The 23139-nt window shown below is 53.5% G+C and overlaps 1 protein-coding gene across 2 annotated transcripts; it reads right to left on the reverse strand.

Moving 5' to 3' along the window:
• Positions 1-1451: 1451 nt before the first annotated feature.
• On the reverse strand, positions 1452-21055 carry MTCH1 (mitochondrial carrier 1). 2 transcript variants are annotated; one of them, XM_061398053.1, is made up of 12 exons: positions 20678-21055; positions 16742-16826; positions 13697-13803; positions 13213-13290; positions 12855-12912; positions 12497-12548; positions 10994-11053; positions 8404-8548; positions 6410-6457; positions 6159-6226; positions 5863-5938; positions 1452-2285 (listed from the first exon to the last, which is right to left on the reverse strand). In XM_061398053.1, exons 1-12 carry the CDS (start codon positions 20996-20998, stop codon positions 2214-2216), a joined length of 1170 nt encoding a protein of 389 aa, XP_061254037.1. In that variant the 5' UTR covers positions 20999-21055; the 3' UTR covers positions 1452-2213. The 2 variants fall into 2 exon arrangements, with proteins under 2 accessions (XP_061254037.1, XP_061254038.1); XM_061398054.1 differs by having other exon boundaries at positions 8455-8548; positions 20678-21013.
• Positions 21056-23139: the final 2084 nt, after the last annotated feature.

The raw sequence follows: 23139 nt of genomic DNA on the forward strand, positions 1-23139 counted from the left end.
TGGTCAGTGCCAGGGGAAGCCATGCTGGGCTAGAGAAAGATCACGTGCTGTGTGGCAGACCCGCCTCTGAAGGGTCTTCCTTCTCTACAGAATCCATGCCAGCGAGCCCTGGCCCACTCGCCTTGCCATTTGCTTTCCCTCCCGGCCACTTCGGTTATCTGAGCTTGAGTGTAAGATCTTAGTGACCCCCCGACCAATGTACATTTACAGGACACCTGCACAGGCACGCTCCCGTGTTCCGGGGAACAAGGATATGTGAAGCGAACTACGGCAAAAGCATCCCAGGGCCGTCCCTGGGCAGGACCCAGCCACGCCGTGAGGAAATATGACCTAAGTCCCAAACCCCAACTCCCGAAGCCCGCTCCCCTAGGGCAGGGGCAGAGAACACTTGGGGAAACCAGCTGGCCCTCAGTTGGTATTACCACCCCATCAGCTGGAAGCCTACAGTCTCCAGGGACCAGCATGTTCCATCTGTAAGTTTTGCCTGTTTATAGGCCCTGGTGTTCGGCAGAAGTAAATGGAGGGAGCTTTGCCTTTTCTAGAGAAGGCCAAGCTCGGTGCTGCAGCTGGGCTGCCTACCCCTTCTGCTGTACCCACATGACTGCTACCCCAACCAACTTGGTAAAATCCGACAATATCATCTGCAAACGGTGCTGAGGACAGCTGGACTTTTGCATGGAACATTTTCTGAAGCTGGGACGACTTTTTCGAGGGCCTGTCTCCCTGGGAAGAGGCCTGTGCACTAGCACTGTGCTCTGTGAACTGGCATCTCGGCCTAATTCAGAAAACCACCCTCCCCCTGCCCCCGCCCACTGATCTACGCCAAGCCCAGGCCCTTCGCATGCCCAGGCTGGGCTGCCCCCAGCCCTGTCACTTTACAGCCCCTTCTCACACAACTGGGCTTCCCTTGTGGCTCAGCTGGTAAAGAATCTGCCTGCAATGTGGGAGACCTGGGTTCAATTCCTGGGTTGGGAAGATCCCCTAGAGAAGGGAACGGCTACCCACATTAGTATTCTGGCCTGGAGAATTCCACAGACTGTATAGTCCATGGGGTTGCATAGAGCTGGACACAACTTTCATTTCACTTCTCATACAACCACAAAGGATTGAGAAACACCCTGCAGACAGTTGCTGCTGCTGCTGCTAAGTCGCTTCAGTTGTGTCCGACTCTGTGCGATCCCATAGACGGCAGCCCACCAGGCTCCCCTGTCCCTGGGATTCTCCAGGCAAAAACACTGGAGTGGGTTGCCATTTCCTTCTCCAATGCATTAAAGTGAAAAGTCAAAGTGAAGTCGCTCAGTCATGTCTGGCTCTTAGTGACCCCATGGACTGCAGCCTACCAGGCTCCTCAGCTCATGGGATTTTCCAGGCAAGAGTACTGGAGTGGGGTTGCCATTGCCTTCTCCTTGCAGACAGTTAAGCTCATGAAAATAAGACACTCTCCACAAAGCTCCAAATCACCACCGATGCATTTATTTGCGGGACAAAGGGTCAGATCTTATTAGGAACTTTAAACTGGATACGACTAGAGACGCTGATCTGCCTAACATCTGGGTGTTCACAATTGCACAGATAACCATTTCCTGCACGTGAGGCATCACCATTAAACCGACGAACCTTTAAATTGACAGGGAGAGGAACACATTCTGAGCAGACACATGATTTCCCATTTAGAAGGTGCTGCCTTAATCAGACAAGTAGTGTTGAGAAAAACAAAGACAGCCTCCTAGCCAAGGCCAGGAAGTGACGGCAGCCCCCTGAAAGGGGATCACACCCTATTTACAAAGCAAGAGCGCGAAGCTCCCAGCTGAGCTGCGGGATGAGAGCTGGGGCTGACTTGAGGGGTGTGAGTGGGGCAGTGCCACCCGACCTCAGGAGCCTGTACCCCTCCAGCGTGGGCCTCCACAAGACCCCTGCACGAGGCCGACTCGGGAAATCTGCAAAGTGGATCGGGCCCCCATTCCCCAGCCCCACCCCACCTTCCCCGGGTCCAACAATGCCCAGCCCACTGGACGCAGCCTCACCCCCACCCCGCCCCTGCTTCTGGACAGACACATGGGAAATACGGAAACTGAAGCCCAGCCCTGCTAGAGCACATCTAGGTGACGCTGGGGTGGTTGTCTGACAGGTGCCCCGAGATGATCAGGCCTCACCCGCGGTGGCCAGGCTGAGACAGCGCGGTTGGTTGGTTGGTTGGTTTTAGGTGATTCAGATTACTCCAGGGCAAAGCACGATCCTGATGACACCCGGCGGAAAAGCAGGCTGGAGCCTCGGAAGAGCTGGCCCTGGATTGGAAAGAGCAGTCAGGTCAGTTGAGAGGGGAGGCCAGGCTCCTCAACCCACAGAGCCGGGCCAGCATGTGACCAACAAAGGGCCGGGAGCTGTGAGCCCCTGGGGTTGGAGGCAGCCGGTCTGCGTTTGCACTCCTCGGGGCAATGTCAGGATCTGCTCTGCGCTGCAGCATAGAGTGTCCAGTGTTGATGGGGCTCCTGAGGAGGACACCCGCTGCTCTCTGGCATCAGAGCCAAGGGGCCTAGAGCTCCTCCCACACACAGGCCGCGATGCATGAGGAACCACCTGAGTTGCGGAAGGCCTGCGTCTGTCTCACGCCTCCCTGCTTTCCTCCCATCCACCATCCTTTTCTCAAGCCGGAGGCCAGTCAGTGTGCTGCTTCCTCCTGCCCAGGCCCCTGCCTCATCCTACTGAGGCCAACCAAGGCCAGGGAAGCCAAGGATCTGCCCTGGGCCAGCCACCTGGACCTTGGACCCAGAACTCCAGCCAGGAGGAGTGTGCCTGGGCAACACAAAAACTTCAAGACTGGCACTCTCACCAAGCTCACCATGTGGCCCAGCGCCAGGCTCAGGCTCTCCTGGGCACCTGAGGCGTCCTGCGGGAAGGAGGGGCCAGCCTCCAACAGGCCGGGTTTGTCTTCAGCCCAGATTACTCAAGGTTATAAGGAGTTCTTGGGCTTCACCACCTACTCCGTGGGCTCGCCCATATTTGTTCTGAGTCTTTAAGAGGTGAAGAAATGACCTAGTCTGATGTTTAATTTGAGATTGCATACAAGTACTGCATTTCGGACTCTTTTGTTGATCATGATGGCCACTCCATTTCTTCTGAGGGATTCCTGCCCGCAGTAATCCAAGTCTATGCCCCAACCAGTAACGCTGAAGAAGCTGAAGCTGAACGGTTCTATGAAGACCTACAAGACCTTTTAGAACTAACACCCAAAAAAGATGTCCTTTTCATTATAGGGGACTGGAATGCAAAAGTAGGAAGTCAAGAAACACCTGGAGTAACAGGCAAATTTGGCCTTGGAATACAGAATGAAGCAGGGCAAAGACTAACAGAGTTTTGCCAAGAAAATGCACTGGTCATAACAAACACCCTCTTCCAACAACATAAGAGAAGACTCTATACATGGACATCACCAGATAGTCAACACTAAAATCAGACTGATTATATTCTTTGCAGACAAACATGGAGAAGCTCTATACAGTCAGCAAAAACAAGACCAGGAGCTGACTGTGGCTCAGACCATGAACTCCTTATTGCCAAATTCAGACTTAAATAGAAGAAAGTAGGGAAAACCACTAGACCATTCGGGTATGACCTAAATCAAATCCCTTATGATTATACAGTGGAAGTGAGAAATAGATTTAAGGGCCTAGATCTGATAGATAGAGTGCCTGATGAACTATGGAATGAGGTTCGTGACACTGTATAGGAGACAGGGATCAAGACCATTCCCATAGAAAAGAAATACAAAAAAGCAAAATGGCTGTCTGGGGAGGCCTTACAAATAGCTGTGAAAAAAAGAGAAGCAAAAAGCAAGGGAGAAAAGGAAAGATATAAACCTCTGAATGCAGAGTTCCAAAGAATAGCAAGAAGAGATAAGAAAGCCTTCTTGAGCGATCAATGCAAAGAAATAGAGGAAAACAACAGAATGGGAAAGACTAGGGATCTCTTCAAGAAAATCAGAGATACCAAAGAACATTTCATGCAAAGATGAGCTCGATACAGGACAGAAATGGTATGGACCTAACAGAAGCAGAAGATATTAAGAAGAGATGACAAGAATACACAGAAGAACTGTACAAAAAAGATCTTCACGACCCAGATAATCACGATGGTGTGATCACTGACCTAGAGCCAGACATCCTGGAATGTGAAGTCAAGTGGGCCTTAGAAAGCATCACTATGAACAAAGCTAGTGGAGGTGATGGAATTCCAGTTGAGCTATTCCAAATCCTGAAAGATGCTGCTGTGAAAGTGCTGCACTCAATATGCCAGCAAATTTGGAAAACTCAGCAGTGGCCACAGGACTGGAAAAAGTCATTTTTCATTTCAATCCCAAACAACAGCAATGCCAAAGAATGTTTAAACTACTGCACAATTGCACTCATCTCACACACTAGTAAAGTAATGCTCAAAATTCTCCAAGCCAGGCTTCAGCAATATGTGAACTGTGAACTTCCTGATGTTCAAGCTGGTTTTAGAAAAGTCAGAGGAACCAGAGATCAAATTGCCAACATCCGCTGGATCATCGAAAAAGCAAGAGAGTTCCAGAAAAACATCTATTTCTGCTTTATCGACTATGCCAAAGCCTTTGACTGTGTGGATCACAATAAACTGTGGACAATTCTGAAAGAGATGGGAATACCAGACCACCTGATCTGCCTCTTGAGAAATTTGTATGCAGGTCAGGAAGCAACAGTTAGAACTAGACATGGAACAACAGACTGGTTCCAAATAGAAAAAGGAGTTCATCAAGGCTGTATATTGTCACCCTGTTTATTTAACTTATATGCAGAGTACATCATGAGAAACGCTGGACTGGAAGAAACACAAACTGGAATCAAGATTGCCGGGAGAAATATCAATAACCTCAGATATGCAGATGACACCACCCTTATGGCAAAAAGTGAAGAGGAACTCAAAAGCCTCTTGATGAAAGTGAAACAGGAGAGTGAAAAAGTTGGCTTAAAGCTCAATATGCAGAAAACGAAGATCATGGCATCCGGTCCCACCACTTCATGGGAAATAGATGGGGAAACAGTGGAAACAGTGTCAGACTTTATTTTTTTGGGCTCCAAAATCACTGCAGATGGTGACTGCAGCCATGAAATTAAAAGACACTTACTCCTTGGAAGGAAAGTTATGATCAACCTAGATAGCATGTTCAAAAGCAGAGACATTACTTTGCCAACAAAGGTTCGTCTAGTCAAGGCTATGGTTTTTCCTGTGGTCATGTATGGATGTGACAGTTGGACTGTGAAGAAGGCTGAGCACCGAGGAATTGATGCTTTCGAACTGTGGTGTTGGAGAAGACTCTTGAGAGTCCCTTGGACTGCACGGAGATCCAACCAGTCCATTCTGAAGGAGATCAGCCCTGGGATTTCTTTGGAAAGAATGATGCTAAAGCTGAAACTCCAGTACTTTGGCCACCTCATGTGAATAGTTAACTCACTGGAAAAGACTCTGATGCTGGGAGGGATTGGGGGCAGGAGGAGAAGGGGACAACAAAGGATGAGACGTCTGGATGGCATCACTGACTGGATGGACCTGAGTCTGAGTGAACTCCAGGAGTTGGTGATGGACAGGGAAGCCTGGCATGCTGCGATTCATGGGGTCACAAAGAGTCAGACACGACTGAGCGACTGATCTGATCTGATGTTTAATTCTTAAGGAAATTCAGATCTAAGCACCTCAAACCCCTTCTACATACAGTAAAATTTACTTATAAAAGCCTTGGATTCTATGACAAGCCCTTAACTTTCCATGAAGGGTATACAAAAATCTTTTCTCTCCGATCAATGTTATGGAGAAATGAGGAGAAAACTCCCTGGAGTGCACACTTACCTGCACACTCAGGTACTTCCAGCAGTGGATCCAGGATTTGAACACTGGGGAGTAAGGAGGGAGCCCAGCCTGCAGCCTGCGCGGGAAGAGCGTGTCAGACCCAGAAGACAGTGGGAGGAGCTAAAGCTGCCACCACCCATATACTGACCCACATATTCCTCCCAAAGGGGTATGATGAATCCCAGAGGAAGCTGGCATGCCAGGTGGGCTGAGGCCACACACAGCGGCCGGGAGGGGCTCAGCCAGGTCCCCCCAGCAGCCCTGGCAGGGTGCCTGGGGGAGGGGCACACACCTACCCGCAGTTGTTCACAGCCATGAGATCGCCGACCAGCAGGAAGGGGTAGGTCAGCATGCTCACCGCGATCTGCAGAAGACCCGAGGGTCAGTGACCCCACCCACCGCAGCCCTGGCCGGAGTTCAGGGGGCAGGGACACCCTGTGCCAGTAGCCTTCACTAAGGCCTGCCTTCAGCCACCACCGGAGCTGGCCTCCTAGGCCCCACCCAGGCCCCCAGCACCGTGGAAAGGGCCATGCAGGGCCCGACTTACCCCCATCACAAATTTGGTGTAGCTCCGGATGGCCAGCGCCTGGCTGAACTGGAGAGACACAAAGGGAGATGGGTTTGGCTCGGGAAGCAGACTTCTGATGCACAGGTCCCGTCCTCACTGCCTGCTCTGTGGCCCCCTTCACCTTGCCATCCACACTGGCCTTGCACCCAGCTAGCACTCAGCTCCTCCGCACACGAAGAGCCCACTTTCAGGGCCTGCCAGCAGCTCTTGCAGCCTGTGAGTCAGAGCCGCAATCACCTGGGGGGCAGACTGGGATATCCTGACTGAAAGGGCTTCTGTGACCCCACCGTGGGTGGTGAGCGGTGAAGGGAAGGAAGGTGGACTTCTAGGCTGCAGCCTCTGCAAGTCCTGAGGACTGGGCCTTTGATCAGTGCCCAGGGCTCGGCACACGTAAGCGCTTACTGAGTGGAAAACCAGGTGCCCATGTGAACCACCCAGACAGAATCCTGGGTCCTGCAGTGAAAGGTGAGGGGCACCGCTGGGTTTTCTGCCCCCCACCTCACCAAACTCTCACTCCCTTCAGGCCCAACTCCTAAATTCAACTTTACCCACGAAACAGCCCCAAAACAGGAAGGGTGATGACCCATCCCTCAGCCTCCTGTGGGGCCGCCCCACCAGATGGACACCCTGCAACCCTGGGTGGAGGTCTACCGGGCCCTCTGCTTGAGCGGCAGCCTCACCTTAGCCTGAAGCACTCGAAAAGTACTTTCAGTGAAGTGCTGACTGCTGCTGTCTGAGGGTAAGTGCAGCAGCCCCTGGTCAAACACCTGCCCACCTGGACTGGAGGAAGCCGTCAGCTGTGGGACGACCCCCATCAACACCCCAGCTGTCCCAAGCTTGCTGTGTGTGACGGCAGCAGCTCACCCACTCCCAACGTCCTGGAGCGAGGGCAGGGCCGTGGGTGTGCTACTCTCATTACTGCAACTTGTATTTGCTTACGTTAAAAGGCCAGTAAGACTCCACTTATCCACTTCAAATGGTCCGTTTCCCTCTGCCTCAGCTGTGAGCTCTGAGGCACTCCTCACCATGGACTCTTTCCCAGACCACCCTCACCCTGGAACTGCTGTTCTGGGGCCCAGACACAGACACAAGACGATGAGCCCCCCACCCCCAACAAGGCGATTCTGGGAGACAAGTCCCCAGGCCCTCGTCAACCCTCCTAGAGTGGGCGATCCCTGCTGTTGGGATGTCTGGCTACCAGGAGCCCCGGCTCATCACAGCCCCCCAACTCGTATCTTGATTCAGGCAGAACTAGTCAAACTAAGTCCCCAGCTTTCTTAACCAGTGCCTTTTAGAAGGATCAAGGCTTCCCTGTGCCTCACCCAACCAGCTGAGAGGTCTGTGCACACCTAGCTGTGGAGACTCCTGCTAACAAGAGCGGGGTGCGCCTGCATGGCGCATGGCCTAGCTGACTGAAGCACCCTCAGCTGGGCCCAGGGAGGGAGACCTAGTCGCAGCACTGTTGACTCACAGCCAAGGGCCTCAGGACAGCCCTTCAATCTCTGGGGCTCATGTCTGTAAAATACAGTGTCACCCTGACTCTGCTCCTTTCACAACTGGGGTGCTGTCAGGATCAAATGTCACTGTTCACAAAAGGGCCTGAACAAGCCTACAACACTAAGTGAGAGCTGAAGCGTTACCATGAGCTGGTCTATCTCCTGCCTTACTAGGGACCCCTAGTTGGGTCACTGTCTCAAACCAGCCTTGGATAAAGTCCGTATCCACATTACCAGTGAAGCTGCCCAAGGATGGGCATCCCATAAACCCCTCTAGGTCTTGTTAGCGATCTCATCTCCTCGGAGACAAAGTTCACCCAGGGACCATCAGAGGTCTTCTGCTCAGACCCCTACCCACCAAGGACCCTCTCCAGCCCCCAGGGCCCAGTGCTCAGAATCCCAGAGTCCTCAAGTCTGCCCCAGACCCTGGGCATCAGCAGTACATGGAAAGATGGACAAGTCCTTGTTCCAACCAACCTGGGAACCTGGATTCTGGTCGTTCCCCAGCCCCCCTGGGGTGTCACTCACGCTGTCATCCACCAGGTAGGCATTGATGAAGTGGGCCAGCAGGTTACAGCCCCACAAGAAAACCACATCGCCCAGGAGGTGAGGGATTAAGCCGCTAAAAAAACAAGGTGAGCAGAGATAAGCAGGAGAGGGAAGGGAGCGATTCCTGGGGGCTCCACACCCAGGAAGCAGGCAAGGATGTTCCAAGCTCTAAACTTCAGCGTTATCTACCAGCACCACCTCAGGAAGGAAGGCTGCAGGGGCCACGTGGGCCAGCAGCTATCCACACCAGGAAGGCAGTGTTCCTTTCTTCACAGGGTGTGGGGTGGTGGAGTGTATGCTACAAGCCATATCTGAGAGCACAAGTTAAGCCTATGATCTCATAAGTGGTTTTCAAACTACAGAAGCTGGGTCTTAAGATGAATGTTGCAAAATCTGGGATTTTCAAATGCAGATAAGGAAAGAGTACCTACACTTTGGCATTTTTCCTTTTGCCTATTTACCTAATCAACGCTCACAAAACTTTGCTCAGGGCGTCTGTCTTCATCCCTGGAATGTTCCACCAAAGACACTCCATACAAGCTTCAGTAAGGAGGGCTGCCTTTTCAAGTGATGGCCTTTAGAATAAACATCTCTACACAGTAAGATGAAGTTTTCCTAAGATACAGTGCTGAGGGCGAAAAGCCAGATTGGTATCAGTGGGTCCTGTGTGATCCTTGTGGTCTTTTTCTTTTTTTTAAAAAATGTGTTTATTTGCTTGTTTAGATATGAAGTCATGTGGAAAGAGTTTCAGGAGAATGGCTTTATCTTCGGGAGAGGACGCAGAATTAGGATTTTTGAATTTGAAAAAGTATTTCAAAATATCTGAAAAGTTAAAAAAAATATATAACACACCTATTAATATGATATGAGGGACATTAATAAAATGAACCTTCTTGAATGCAATTTCCAATCCTGTTGGTTCCATCTGTGTTCAGACTGACTTTTCACATATACACTCAGCGATTTCTGAGCACACAGATCATGTTCTACAAATATGCAAAAGAAAAAAGAATCCAATGGGTAAGCAGCTGTTGTGTGGGAGTCCTATTCACACATCAGAATAGAATGTATATATACAGTGAGAGTGAAAAATACCAGAGGCGATGATATGCAGTGTTTTAAGGTCTGAAGTACTAGTCACACAAGCAAATATTTATTCACACACACACACACACGTATAGATATACACAGACACGAACGTACATTTGAATAAGTGTGTGTATATAAATCAAAGTTTGTCAACCTTGGCACTGTCGACCTTTAGGGCTGAGTAAATTCTTTGTCATGGGAGCTGACCTCTGCATTTCAAGATGTTTAGCAACATCCCTGGTCTCTACCCACTAGATCCCAGCTGTGACAACCAAAAGATGTCTCCCGACATTACTTACGACCCCTGTGGCAAATTCACCTCCTACTGAGAACCACATACACACGCACACACACCTACATGCAGAACACCTGGCCGACTGTGGCACCTCAAAGTGAGTTAACACAGAGCCCCAGGTCTAGCGCACTATGCTCACGACATCATGTATGTCAGTGTCTAGACCTAAAAAAAGCAAAACAAAAATATTTGTAAGGCCTGGCTTTTGGGTTCTGTCGTGGTTTACAGTCTTTTTATACAGTGCAAGTTTTCTTTACAGGTGGAGCAAGGTGGGTGTAAGACACCCCACCTTGGGTTGGGTGGAGGGTCTGGGACCCTCAGGAGATGGCGTGCCCTGCTGACAGCTGCTCTGCAGAAATGCAGGCCCGGAACGGCCAGGTCTTAACTTTTGAAGAGAAGCCAGAAACAAGGACTGTAATGCGAAGCATTCTAAATATTAAATGTTAAATCACTTCAGTTGTATCTGATTCTTTGCAACCCCATGGACTATATATGGCTCACCAGGCTCTGCTGTCCATGGGACTTCCCAGGCAAAAATATTAGAGTGGGTTGCCATTTCCTTCTCCAGGGGATCTTCCCGACCCAGGGATTGAACCTGTGTCTCTTAAGTCTCCTGCACTGGCAGACAGGAGACCGGATCTTTACCACTAGCACCACCTGGGAAACCCAAATGTTGAATGTGAAGAACTACTTTGTCAAACAGGATTTATCAGCTGGAGTCAGCTTACGAGCTGCCCGGGGCTTGACCTTCAGCCTAAGTCACAGACTTCCAGCTGTTTTTCTGCAGTGAAACCAAGGACGATGGACAAGCTGAAGACCTCCTGAAGGCCAGCCTTGTGCCCGCTCCCCAGCCCTGGAGCGAACGGACGGAGGCAGTGGGGTTGGAGTGGGGGGATGGTCCCCGCACGCCCGGTGTGCTGGACGGACAGTACCACTGCTGGGTGAGCCGTGGCGTGGAGGGGGCTGGGCAGCTCTGGTTCTGCCAGTCCGCAGCGCACGTGCTGTGGAGCTCTACGGGCCAAGCCGAGGTGCAGCGGTTAGTCTGAGGCTAGCAGCCGCGGCCTGAGGGTTGAGAACGCGCCTGTTAGTAGACCCTGCTCCGTGACAGTTACGGGGAGTATAAAACTCACGTACACGAAGAATCCCAGCAGGCCCTCTTCTTTGAAAATCTTCCCAATGGAGCTTAACACGCCGCTGTGGAGAACACGGGGAACACAAGGTCACCGGGCGCCTGCAAGAAGCCCGCACCCGGGTGGGGAGGGGAGCCCCCCACCCCTGCTCAGAGCTGTCCGGCCCTGGTTGGGACGGGGAGGGGACATCCTCTGTCACCGGGCAGAAGCCAAGTGGAGACAGTCACAGCCCTTGTTTGGGGATGAGAGGGGCACTGACACAGTTCACTGAGACTCAGGAAACCCACCCCACCGGGGGCAGAACCCCAGTTCTCTATGGCTATCTTGTGTGGATCTGGAATGTAGGAATGAACCTTCCGGCCTGGGCTGCTACAAGGCGACGGACCCTCCTTCTGGCAGGCTTTTGTGCTCAGCTCTGGCTGAACAACCTTCTGGAGCCTGCATGCCTGACAGAGAGAGAGAGGAGGCGAGTGGAGAGAGGCTCCTTCCCAGAGGGCAGGGACGGAATAGAGGGCCCCGCAGCAGAAGGCCCTGCAGCAGACCGCCCAGATCGCCCAGCCTGGAAAAAGACAGACACCTGGCCTATCCCAGCAGGGAGCTGGGAACATGTGCCCCGCCCGCTGCAGCCTCTTAGCCATCAGAGGGCAGGCTGGGACGTCTTAGGTGTGAAATGCAAAGGAGGCTCAACTGCAACCTCTGGGGCCTGGACAATGCAGGGAGGCTCTGCAAAGCTGAGGGCTGGGGTGGCCTAGGTGAAAGGCGGTGGGAGCCAGAGCCCTGCCAGGCCCCACTACCCTGCTTCTCAGGACTGTGACTCGGCCCACTGGGTTCTGAGCTCACTGGGGGAATGGGCCAATTTCCCACTAGCGAACTCAAAAGGAGGCACCATGGCAGCCAAGCTTCCTGGGGCAGTGGCCCCAAGGACAGCTACAGGAAACCACCGAACCCAGGAAATGAGAAGCTGAGAGGAAGGGAGACAAGCGCATGACTCCTGCCCTGTGTCTCCAGGACCCCCTCCTGTCCTGCACCCAGAGGGGAGAGAGGGCACAAGTGCCCCAGGGAAGGGCGGGGTCAACACACCGATGACCCCAGAGCACCCAGCTCAGTGCCGGGCATGGCAGGTAAACAATGGGAGGGACAAGCCCTGAGCCCACAGGTTGGATGGCAGCTTAACAGAGGAGGGAACCAACTATAAGCCCGCTCCTGCGACAGCTGGAGGAAGGGTCAGGATATGACTCAGGGGTCAGGAGGGAGCCCTGGTGGGACCCCTAATCAAGAGGACTCCAATCCACCCACCCCTCTGCAAGGTGCCCAAGCTCATCCAGGGACACCCTAGATGAGCGAGGGAGAAGATGCCCTGGACTCAGACTACGGAAGTCGCTAGCCCACTCCTCTGAAGCTGCTAGAATGGCAGAAATGGGGCGGGAGCCGATCCCAGCCTGGCCTGGCCTGGCAGACTCTGAGCAGTGACAGGGCCCTCCTGCCCATCCTGAGAAGCATTACCCACCTGTACTTGGCCTCCCGTCCTACAAACTGGACCATACAGCGCATTGAGATGACTGAGGAGAAAGGAAACACACACGCAGGTGACACAATGGCCAAAGACCACAACTCCCCGGCCGCGGGGCCTGTGTCCAAGCCCAGGAGGGGAGGCAGCCTCTGGGATCCCTGTGATCATGAGACACCCTGTGATCACGTCCCATTTCTTCTGCCTGGGAAGAGCCCCAACTCCGCTGGACTGGACTGGACGCCAGCATTACTAGCGATCCCAGTAACGCTACTTCCCAGGCACTCTACTGCTCCCTGTCTACCATCCACGAGGGCTCATCCCACGGCTGGGGTGCAGTCTCCAGCGGGCAGCTCACCATGCAGGGGGTGGGCCAGCATGCGCGACACACACTGCATCATCATCTCATAGGAGGTCTGTAAGAGAGCAGAGGTGGGGACTCAGTCTGGCCTGTCTCCGGAACACTCCTGTCTCCCGTCAGGCCTGTCTCCCCTGACACTCACGGGGAGTGACGAGCACTTAACGGGGAGAAACCAGGATCCCGAGGCTCCCACACAATCGGTCTACCTCAGACGGGCCCTGGTTCACCCGCGCACAATCCTGTCCTCCATCCCCCAATGAGCACACAGGGGGCCCCAACTGTGACTCTTCATCGACTGGCCTGACTTGGCAGTAAGAGATAATGATCAGGCTCTTCTCCAGTGCCGGGTACCCACCTCCTTCACCACCTTCCTCAGAGAAGTCTTCATGTCATCCTTGTTGGAAACCTGCTCCATCTCGTCTGGAGGGAAAACCTGAGATGCAAAGAGCAGAGGTGGCTCAGAAGCAGAGTGCGAGAGCGCCTCTGAGATGGAACTGGGAGGGGACGCAGAGGGCAGGACGCGGCTCCGGCTGCTTTTCCTGGCCGTGTCCGTTAGCGGGGCCCAGCATGGGAAACCCCCCCAGGGCTGAAGCTGGCGGGGAAAGCCCCTGTCAAGTGTCACAGGGTGCACAGTAGGGCAGGAGTGTTTCCAATTGAGGGGACTCAGCACCGGACCACCTGGCCTTGGAGTCTGGTTATGGTGCTGGGGGCGGGGGGTGGGGGGGCACCTCGACCAACCCGGGCACTGAGAAGCAGGACGGGTGCCCGTAGTGGCCTGCAGGGGGACCGGGAGCTCGGGGGGCGCCGGGCAGCCAGTCCTGGCTTCGCCCCGGGCTCACCTTCTTCATGCTGCCCCGGGTCACAGTGGAGAGGGCGTTGGACATCAGCCGGGGGCTCAGGCCTCGGAACAGCCCTATCTTCCCATCCACCTGCACGATGTACTTGGCTGCGGGAGAGCAGGCGGGGCAGCGTCACACCCGGCCCCAGGGCACCCACTCCTGGGTCACATTTCACACCCAGACTGGACACGGCCTTGTCCCTCGGTACCTGCTGGATTCCGTCACAGGAGGGAGCACTGGCCACGACCCCGGGAGCACTTGGGCCCCACTCCCAATTATCTTCTCTAGCCCATTTCCTTTTGCAAAACCTTCAAAACATTTTTTTTTTGACAAACAGGTTCATGTTTTTTTTTTAGCTTTGAAAAATCTTGGCTAATTGAGCGACAGGTTTTCAACTCGGCAGCTTCAGTGCTACAACCTAGGAACCAACTCTGTTGCTGATGAAAAATGTTTTCCTCTGGAAAAAGAGAAAAAAAGGAAAAAGACTGGTCCCAGGGAACAATGAAGTTTGCAAACTAAGGGAGGGAAAAGGAAAAGGAAGGGGTCCCGGGAGAAAGGCTCGAGAGGGAGAGGGGCATGCCCACTTTGTCATGTGCTGCACCCAGGACCCCACCGGGCACCTCCTGACATTTATTAATCACGGGGGATGGCGGGGCAGGGGGGAAAAACCAGTGGAGAAGTAACTAAAATAGAGGCACTGATGAACTACTCTACAGAAAAAACAAGTGGTCAGGGAAGCTGGACCCTATCTAAGTCATTGCTTTTCATGAGCCTCTAAATGGATACTCTCTTAACGTTTTGTTGCTTTATTTCATTAAATATCAACTTTTAGACAACGTTCAAAAAAGGAGACAAGACAAATTTTTATAAACCTGAGTGCCTGGAAGCTAGCAGAACGTTCCCTCACACAGAGCCCCTCCAAGCCCTGACCTCGGCTCTCCAGCTCCGCACAGTGGCGGGAACCCGCAAGGTGCCTGTCCTCCCCTCCCCGCTTCTGCCAGCAGCCATTCCTCGTGGCAGCTCCACCGGCTTTCCCGGCCCCAGGGCACCTGGTACCTGCTGGTTTGGCTTCCGGGGCCAGGTGTGGGGCTGGAAAGAGAGGAGGAGGAGAGGGGAGGCTGGGCCACTGGGAGGACGCCATGCCTCAGAGCGGAGGGAACAGGCAGAAGGAAGGTTTGTTTTGGGGGAAGGGAGCTCCAAGCAGCCGGAAGGAGAGCTGGTGGGATAAAGCCTGAGCGTGAGTTCCAGAAAGAGAGGACACTTAGCCTCTTTCTATTTCCACCCAGTTTCCGAGCCAGAAGAAGAGGAGGGAGCACGCCTACCTCCCCCCATCTCAGAGCGGAATTATGAACCAGGGCAGAGAAGGGCAGGCAGAAGCGCCTGGAGAAGCCTCTGTGCCACCATGGGCCCCCTGGCTGGCCGGGGGCTCCATCACTCCACGGTTTCTCTGTAGTCCCCCAAAAAACTCCTCGCCAGGAGGCCCTTTCTGGGAGAAGACTGAAGAAAGCCACACTTTTCACCATGATGGGGAGGAAGAGATCCTGTCCGGACAGTGTCTAGACAGCCAGACAGCTGGGCCCCCTGCCCAACTCGAGAGCAGGTATGGTGTCCAGAAATGCCCACCAGGCACCTGCTTCCACCATCTGCACTGAGACCACATTTATATAAAAGGGGCGGGGGACACCTCAGGACTCGGCTCATCTTCACAAGACACTATAACATGACGGTCAAGACCCTCCACCCTGCGTCCTTTCGAGAACGACTGCAGGACATCAACAGAGACAGTCTGGGTCCCGGTCTCTCTAGGCCTAGAGCCTGGCACGGCCGTGTACAGAGAGACGGAGGCACGGGGCTGGCAGCCCGCCACCCAGCCTCCTGCAGGGTGAGTGTCCACTGGCTTCATTGTGTGCCAGTTGCAGGGGCGGTGAGGGGAGCTCCCTAAACCTGTGACATCCTCCTCCCCCACACTGACAATTTTTAAATGAAACAAATATGAACAGACTTCTCCCCTCAAAACAACATCTTCCACCTGGCCCATGCTGTACTCAATAAAGTGGCCAAACTGGAAGAGAAATGGGACGTGAGGTTCTGCCAAGAGTGTGTGACGTGGAAAAAAGGTGGGGGGGGCGGTGCGCGGGCAAGGGCCTAAGTTATTTAGCAGAAGGAAAGCTTTTCAGAGGACTGTTCTGGACTGACTACACAGATAAGACGAGCAAGGATGGATGGAGCATGTGGGGATCAGCCCAGCTGAGAGAGCAAAGGCACGTTTAAAGAAGTTCAGGAGGCGGGCAGGGATGGTAGATGTGAAATGGTGCTGGCCGGCTGTGGGCCTGGGGATGAGCAGTGTGGGCAGCTGGTGGGCTTTGCTGGCACTGGGCAAGCCCCAACCACCGTGGTGGGCTTCTTGATGGAGAGACCCTCAGGCAGGCAGAGCTGCTGTGCTTGTATGAAGGGCCTGGGTGGGCAGCAGCTGACGAGGAGGGCAAGGCCAGAGCAGCCCTGAGCTCGAGCAGGTCATCAGGGCCAGAGGTGAAGCCGAGACCCACCTGAGTGTTCCACCCCAGGGGATGGGGGTGCTTGAATGAGAGGGCACTCTTGCCTGGGGAACAGGGGAGGAAAGGAACCCAGGAGGTCCCAACAGGTCTCCTGCTGGAGGAGCAGGAAGGCCAAAGAACTGGTAACAGGACAGCCAGACTGCTCAGGAGGGAAACAAAGGAAAACCGCCGCCACCCTCGCTCCCAGGCACAGCCTGGGGTGGCAGAGATGACAGGAACCCCTGTCCCGGACAGCCCTCTCTCGGGCACCTGTCTGCTCTCCCACTGACCGCGGGCAGCCCAGGCAGAGGAACTGTCCCACAGCCGTGCTGGTCACCGGCTCCCACCCCGACACCCCTCTGTCCCTGACCCCACTCCCACACCAGTTCTGACGCTGGGTACCCCATGCGGCACCCCCTTGTTCCCCGGGCCCAGCTGGGCCTGCTCCCTGCTTGACGCCTCTTTCATGTCTCTCTGGGTGTGGGCTTTCCTGCCTGGGGAGCACACTCACCGTAGGTGAAGAAGCTCGGCAGGTAGAGGACCTTCCTCCCCAGCACGTTGGTCCCAATGGTGGGGGGCATCGGCTCATGGCCCACCTTCAGAATCGACAAACACAGAGGCAGAGTCAGATTCTCCTGCTGATTTGGTCTCCCTTCTCCTCTTTCCCAGGCCTCGAACTCTCCTCCCACAGAGTCCAGGGCTGTTCCTGATGACGCTTTCCCCGTCAAAACATACCCGGAATTTCATCGCAGTCTGTTAACTATCAGCATCATGTAATCGCTCGAGGCATAGAAGCTTCCAGTTCCAGACACCACAGTCACCACAATCCAAGCCGCCCATCCCCCAACATTATGACCTCCCAATTCCAGGTATTTCCAGTGCAGGGACTCTCCCCTCACCCCACGTTCAGGTACTTCAAACCCCATGCTTATCTCAGGAAAAAAATCTCAGTTAATTCTCATCTCCAGGGTAAAAACGTCACTCCAGTCTCAGTCCCAAGGTGGCAACGCCAAAACCCATCACACCCAGATGTCAGCCCCAAACTTCAGACGGCTCCTGCACCCCCTGCAGACGTCACAGATATGTCCCTCTCACTCCCCAGCAGAGCACACTGCCAGCTCAGACAATCCCTCACCAGTGATCTAACCTTGATCACCCCACATCCCTGGGACAGAATGACCCCCTCATTTCTGTAGGGTTATAATTCCTGCTGTACAGATGATGATTATAATTAAGGTGTCTGCTAAAGCCATGGGTGAGTGAAGGACCAAGCCACCCCACCCTCTGTGAGGAGGAGAGGGGTTCTCCTGAGGGGTGAGGCCATTTGTTATACTGCCGATTAATGAGAGGATTCTCCGCTGCCCAGCTAGAGGCAAGGTGTCCAGGAGACCAGCATCTCAGTGGGGTGTGAGAGGGCTCCTCCCTGGCAGGGGACCTTCAGAGCTGCCCAGATGAATCGGAGGAGCTCCGCTAGGATGTGAAAGTAAAAACAGCAGGATTGGGAAGTGCTGCCTTATCAGTGGAACTACGCATGCTTCCAGCTTCTTCGGACCTTGTTTTTGCTTCTTCACCTTAGTCAAGTGTTTCTGGAAGTTGAAGCTGTCCCCTGCAGATGGGATTCTGAGCTGCATGACAGATTACTAATTATGACTTAAGAAACTCCCTCCAGGACGGAGAACTTCTTACAAGAAAAAAATCAAGCCCAGGGGAGCTGGAGGGAAGGGCTGGGCCAGGTGACCTAAGCAGTGAACCCTCCCCCTTCCAGACCTTTCCTCTTAGGGGCTAAAAGCATGAACGTTCTGAGGTTAGGTTTGTTCTGATTTTGTTCTCTTATACAGGCCGTATTTCTTTATACCCTCAACTCCAAGTCTGAGCCACTGTCCTTTTGCTGCCTTATCCACTCCAGTCACCACAACTGGGGAGCCCCATTGATTTGATTTCACCCTTAAACCTGCTCAGTCCCTTCATCCATATTCCCATAGGTCCCAAATCTGTGGAGTCTATTTTCTTAACTTCCACCTGTGTTATTGAAGGCCTGCTGATCCTATCTCACCCCTATTCCCTTCCCTCTCAAAGTTTTTGGGTCTTCACTGCTGTAAGCGGGCTTCCTCCAGTTGCAGGGAGAGGGGGTTAGTAGCAGTGCTCAGGCTTCTCATTGCTGTCGAGCATGGGCTCCAGGGCGCTTGGGCTTCGGTACCTGAGGCACACATGGTTAGTTGCCCCAAGGCGTGTGGGACCTTCCCGACCCGGGATTGAACCAAGATCTCCCGCATTGCAGGCAGATTCTCTACCGTTACTCATTTTTCTGGGACAACCCCCAAATCTGCCACTCCAATCCTGCCACCCAACCCCAAACTGGAATCTTCCTTTTTGCAAAATGTTATCTCTAATTCCCAAGCTGTATCCATTTAAGATTTCACCCTCAGATATGTTACACTCAGCACCAGCTGCGTTCAAACAGGACAGACCACCTCAGTCATGCCAGCTGGGCTCACTCACCCTTACCACCCACTGTCCAGACTGTCTCACCCTCTCGACTCCCTCATTCCCTAATTCCCTGTTCTCCTTCATTCCCCATTCGCTCTCATTCCTCAACTGCTTTTCCTAGTGACCCTTATTTCAATTTTCTTCTCCTGCAAGAGAGAAGGGAGGACCTTCTCCTACCAAGGTCCAAATGATGAAGCCACTTCCAGTTTCCTTCGCATGGAGACCTCTGCCCAATTCCTCGTACTCCAGCAGCCTCCACTCCACAGACACTCCTATTGGCCACCCTGAAGTTGCAGTTCTTGCCCAATCTCATTCCATCATCCTTGCTTCTCATCTCAGGTACCACCGGTTCCAAAGCCTCAGTTTCTCTCCCAAACTTGTGATCTCTATTGGTGCAAATACAACCTTAATTTTTATAAGAAAAGCAGCCCTTACTCCCAAATCACAACCAGACACCAGTCTCAACCTTTACCCTGTCAGTCACTTCCAAGACTGAATGTCCTCATTCTTTGTCATATTCCTTGTCACACTCCAAAATCCACTGGCTCCGGTTCCTCAGACTCCAGATTTCAATTACTCCTATTCTCAAGTCCCTCTCTTTCCAACTGTATCTCCCACTCTCAGTCCGTTATCAGGACAGTAAATCTGATACCCTTTTGCCTCAACTCAAATCAAACCTCAAGATTTGGTTAGGTTTCCATCTCAATTTTTAACCCCTCTTGCTTCTTAGCTAAAAATCCTAGGCTGAATCTTCAGATTATCAGTCCAGGCCTGAACCACCCCATCTAGGCTGCGCTCCTTTCCGTCACGCCCACCTAATTTTGCCAAAGGCACTCCCTCCACCCCTGCACCCCGCCCCCTTCCAGCTCCATCTCTCCCTTTCTCAAGCAGCCCAGTTTATCTGTAAAGGCACTGCTGGTCCGACCAAATGCACCCAGTGCCCCTGCAAGCCTTGACTGCAGAGACAGCCTACCTTGGCCTCAGTCTAAGTCAGTCCCTACATACCCTCCAACCTTGTGTTCCCAACTGGCCCCTCTGGCCAATTCCAATCCGGCCAGACCACTCCGGCCCCCAACCGTGACTTGAATGTTCTGCAAATGCGTCATCTCTCCCCTCACCCCCCACAAAGCCTCCGCCTCACTCCCCTTTCCAGACGGATCGCCACTACTCCTCCCCTCACCGCGTCTCCCTATCTGCTCCCCTCCTCCAAAGCACGTCATCCTGTCCCCTCCTCCCATCAAATCTGTCGTCGCCATCAAATCCAGAGCCCCCATCTCCTGTAAACCGATAGCTTTCCTGTGCTAAATCCTTCGCCTTCGCCAAATTCCATCAACACTGAATCCTGTGTCCCCTTCTTTCCAGAAGCTGATGCCCCTTTTCTTTCCTAAATTTTTGGCCATGACCCCAGTCCTTTGTCCCGCCCCCCCCCAATCCTCCTAAATCGCTTTAAATCCATCTCTATCAAATCTAGAGCTTTGGCTCTCCTTCACCCTAAACAAGTGTTCATCTTCTGAATACTGTGCCTTGGCCCCCAATCCTCCTCTCCACCCTATCGCCAAAAACTTCCCACCCCTCCCCCAATTCTGTTGCTTCTTTCACCCCAAAATGCCGCCCCTCCCCTCCAAGTCCATTGCCTCCGTTCTTTCATTTCCTAAACTTATCTCTTCGTTCCAATGCCCCCTCCCCTGTATCCCGAAATTCCTCTTTCCTTCCATCTTCTCCCAAATTTGTCGCTGACCATTTTGCACTCGTCTCCTGCATCCCCAAACTATGCCCGCTGCATCCCTAAAACCCTCACCGCTTTAGTCTTCTCCCGCTTCTGCGCATCACCCCGCCTTCTCCGCCCCCCTCCTCAAATCCACCGCCTTCGACCCCCCGCCGCCCCCATCCCCCTCCAGACCCTGGCCGGTCACCTTCATATCAGCCCTCCATCTCCCTGTGGCACCCCTGGCCCCCACACCTGGATGAGCAGCTTCACGTAGAGCAGCGGGTGGCTGAGCGCCGTCACTCCTGCACCAAGCGCCACGAAAAGAGCCTCGGTGGTCGGGGCGTTGTCCCCGGAGCCCAAGCCCCCGGACGCACCGTCCATCCTGCGGGCCGAGGGCTGCGCCGCCGGCCGAGGGTGGCGCGGGTGCGCGCGGTGTGCGGGCGGCGGGTCTCGAGCCCGGGCCTCGACCCCCGCCGCCGCCCCGCCGCGAGCTCCGGCTCCAGCTCCGGCTCCCGCCATCCCCGCGGCACCGCCGGGAGCCCAGGACGCCACTTCCGGGTCCGAAGCCCCCATGGCGCGGGGCGGCGAGGTCACTCCCCCGTCACGTGACGGGGCGGGCGCCACGCCTCCTCTGCGTCATGCGTCAGGGGGCGGGCCCTGCCCGCACCACTCATGGTGGAGGGGCATGCAGGAGTGTGGCGCGGTGGCTGTTGGCGCTGGATGTGGGCCCCGATCCCCCCACCCCAAATACACACCGGACGGCCGGGGCCGTGGCCTCGGAGACTGCGAAGGCCGCAGCAGGCCTGGGCGCGCCCCCAGAGCGGCGGGGGCGGGGCTCGGCGGTTCTGGAAGCCAGCGGCCCCCAATATGGTCTGAGGCGCTTCCAAACTCCCCCCATCCCTGGCTTCGGGAGTCTTCTCCGCGGTTCTGGGCCCGCCCCTTTGCAGCCCGCATCCCTGGCCCCGCGGCCTGCGAGGACTCCTGTGGCAGGCCGAGTCCCTTCGCTTTCCCCAGGCTTGTCTCACCCTGCTGCCCTCTTGACTCGTTCAGACCCAGTTTGCTCCTCGGCGATTGTGCTCTTTCTCCTTGGCAGCTGAGCCTTCGTCAGCCTTCCTTCGAGTTCGCGGTTATACTGTGTATCCTGCGCTAGAGTACGTGGAATTTCCTTCGTTGGGTCGGAAGGTTTTAATTAGTCCTTCAGTGTGAGCACCTGCAAGCATTCTCCAAGGAGCCGATAGTCTCACCTTTAGTTGATAAAAACAAGCCATAGGTGACTCTTAAATCGTACTTATTTGTGCCACTTTTTAAAGTGTTTTGAACAAGTTGACTCCAGTCTGAGCCTCTTGACAGTCCTGTGAGGAAGGTATTTATTCTAAGTACCCTGTTCATGTTTGTAAGTGTGCACACTTCCTGCAGCAACACGTAGAACCTGCTAGTTGTGGGGGTGCTCAACAAAAGCTTCTGTTTAAAGGGAAAGAAATGGAGGATCTAGAGTGGCAGGGACACAGCAATGGGTGACCTGATCCCTTTGTACTTATCCTGTCTTCGTTGTGAGAAAGTTCTTGAGAATAGTCTGCCTTCTGAACTCTTAGTCCGGGTTTCCTGGAATCTGCCCTTCCAGACTCCCTTCCTGTCCTCTAAACAGCCACATTTCCGCTGGCTACTCCTGACAATAAATTCTCCATGTACTTTCCACGTCCGAATCCTGTCAGGCTGCCTCCCTCATTGCTCTCTCCTCCACGCTGACGTCTTCAGCCCAAGCTTGCTCTGGTCTGAATCACTGTGAAGCCTCCTCGTCCTCTGTATTTTCATCGAACCTACCTCCCACCCCCAGGAGCACTTTAAAAGATTTCCTTCGGCCTGGTTTCTGATTTAACTTTCTTAACAGGGACCTTAAAGTCAGCTTCGTTTAACGTTACAGCGCCTTACCAACTACACCCAGAAGGGGGGTTTCCTTCCTTTTTCAGAAGAAACCCTTCACCTTCCTTCTGAAACTTCCTCACACAAATCTCCTCCTCCTTTGGGCTTTTCCTCTGCATGTTTCTCCAGTTCTCTGTTTTTCCTTCCTTTCTGACAGGAAAGGCCAGTAGCCTTTTATCTGCCTTGGGTAGTCACCTTACTTTTTGTGTATGTTTGGCCCTTTCAAACTGTGGTTCCCTGTAAGGCGGCTTTATTGTGTTGTCTTGCGTTGTTCTGTATCTTCCACAGTAAGTGTTCAGTGAATTGTTTTTAAGTAATTAAATAATTTCCTGGAAGAAATTGAAGTAAAAATAGGTCAGTTACAGCCATTATACCCCTAGGGAACAGAGCGGAAGCGAATGTTAAAACTGTCCTGTAGCTAAATTACCACAATTTGAGGCTCATGGGGACACCAAGAGGAAGAGAAAAAAAAAAAAAACCTTCACAATACGAATACTACAAGCCACTTGAAAAAAGGTCCATACAGTCAAAGCTATGGTTTTTCCAAAAGTCATGTACGGATGTGAAAGTTGGACCATAAAGAAGGCTGAGCACTGAAGAATTGATGCTTTTGAACTGTGGTGTTGAAGAAAACTCTTGGGAGTCCCTTGGACTGCAAGGAGGTCAAACCAGTCAAACAGAAAATAAATCAATCCTGGATATTTATTGGAGGGACTGATGCTGAAGCTCCAATACTTTGGCCACCTGACGTGAAGAACCAACTCATTAGAAAAGACCCTGTTGCTGGGAAAGAT

Source organism: Bos javanicus, chromosome 23 (assembly GCF_032452875.1).
Source record: "Bos javanicus breed banteng chromosome 23, ARS-OSU_banteng_1.0, whole genome shotgun sequence".
Taxonomy (NCBI): domain Eukaryota; kingdom Metazoa; phylum Chordata; class Mammalia; order Artiodactyla; family Bovidae; genus Bos; species Bos javanicus.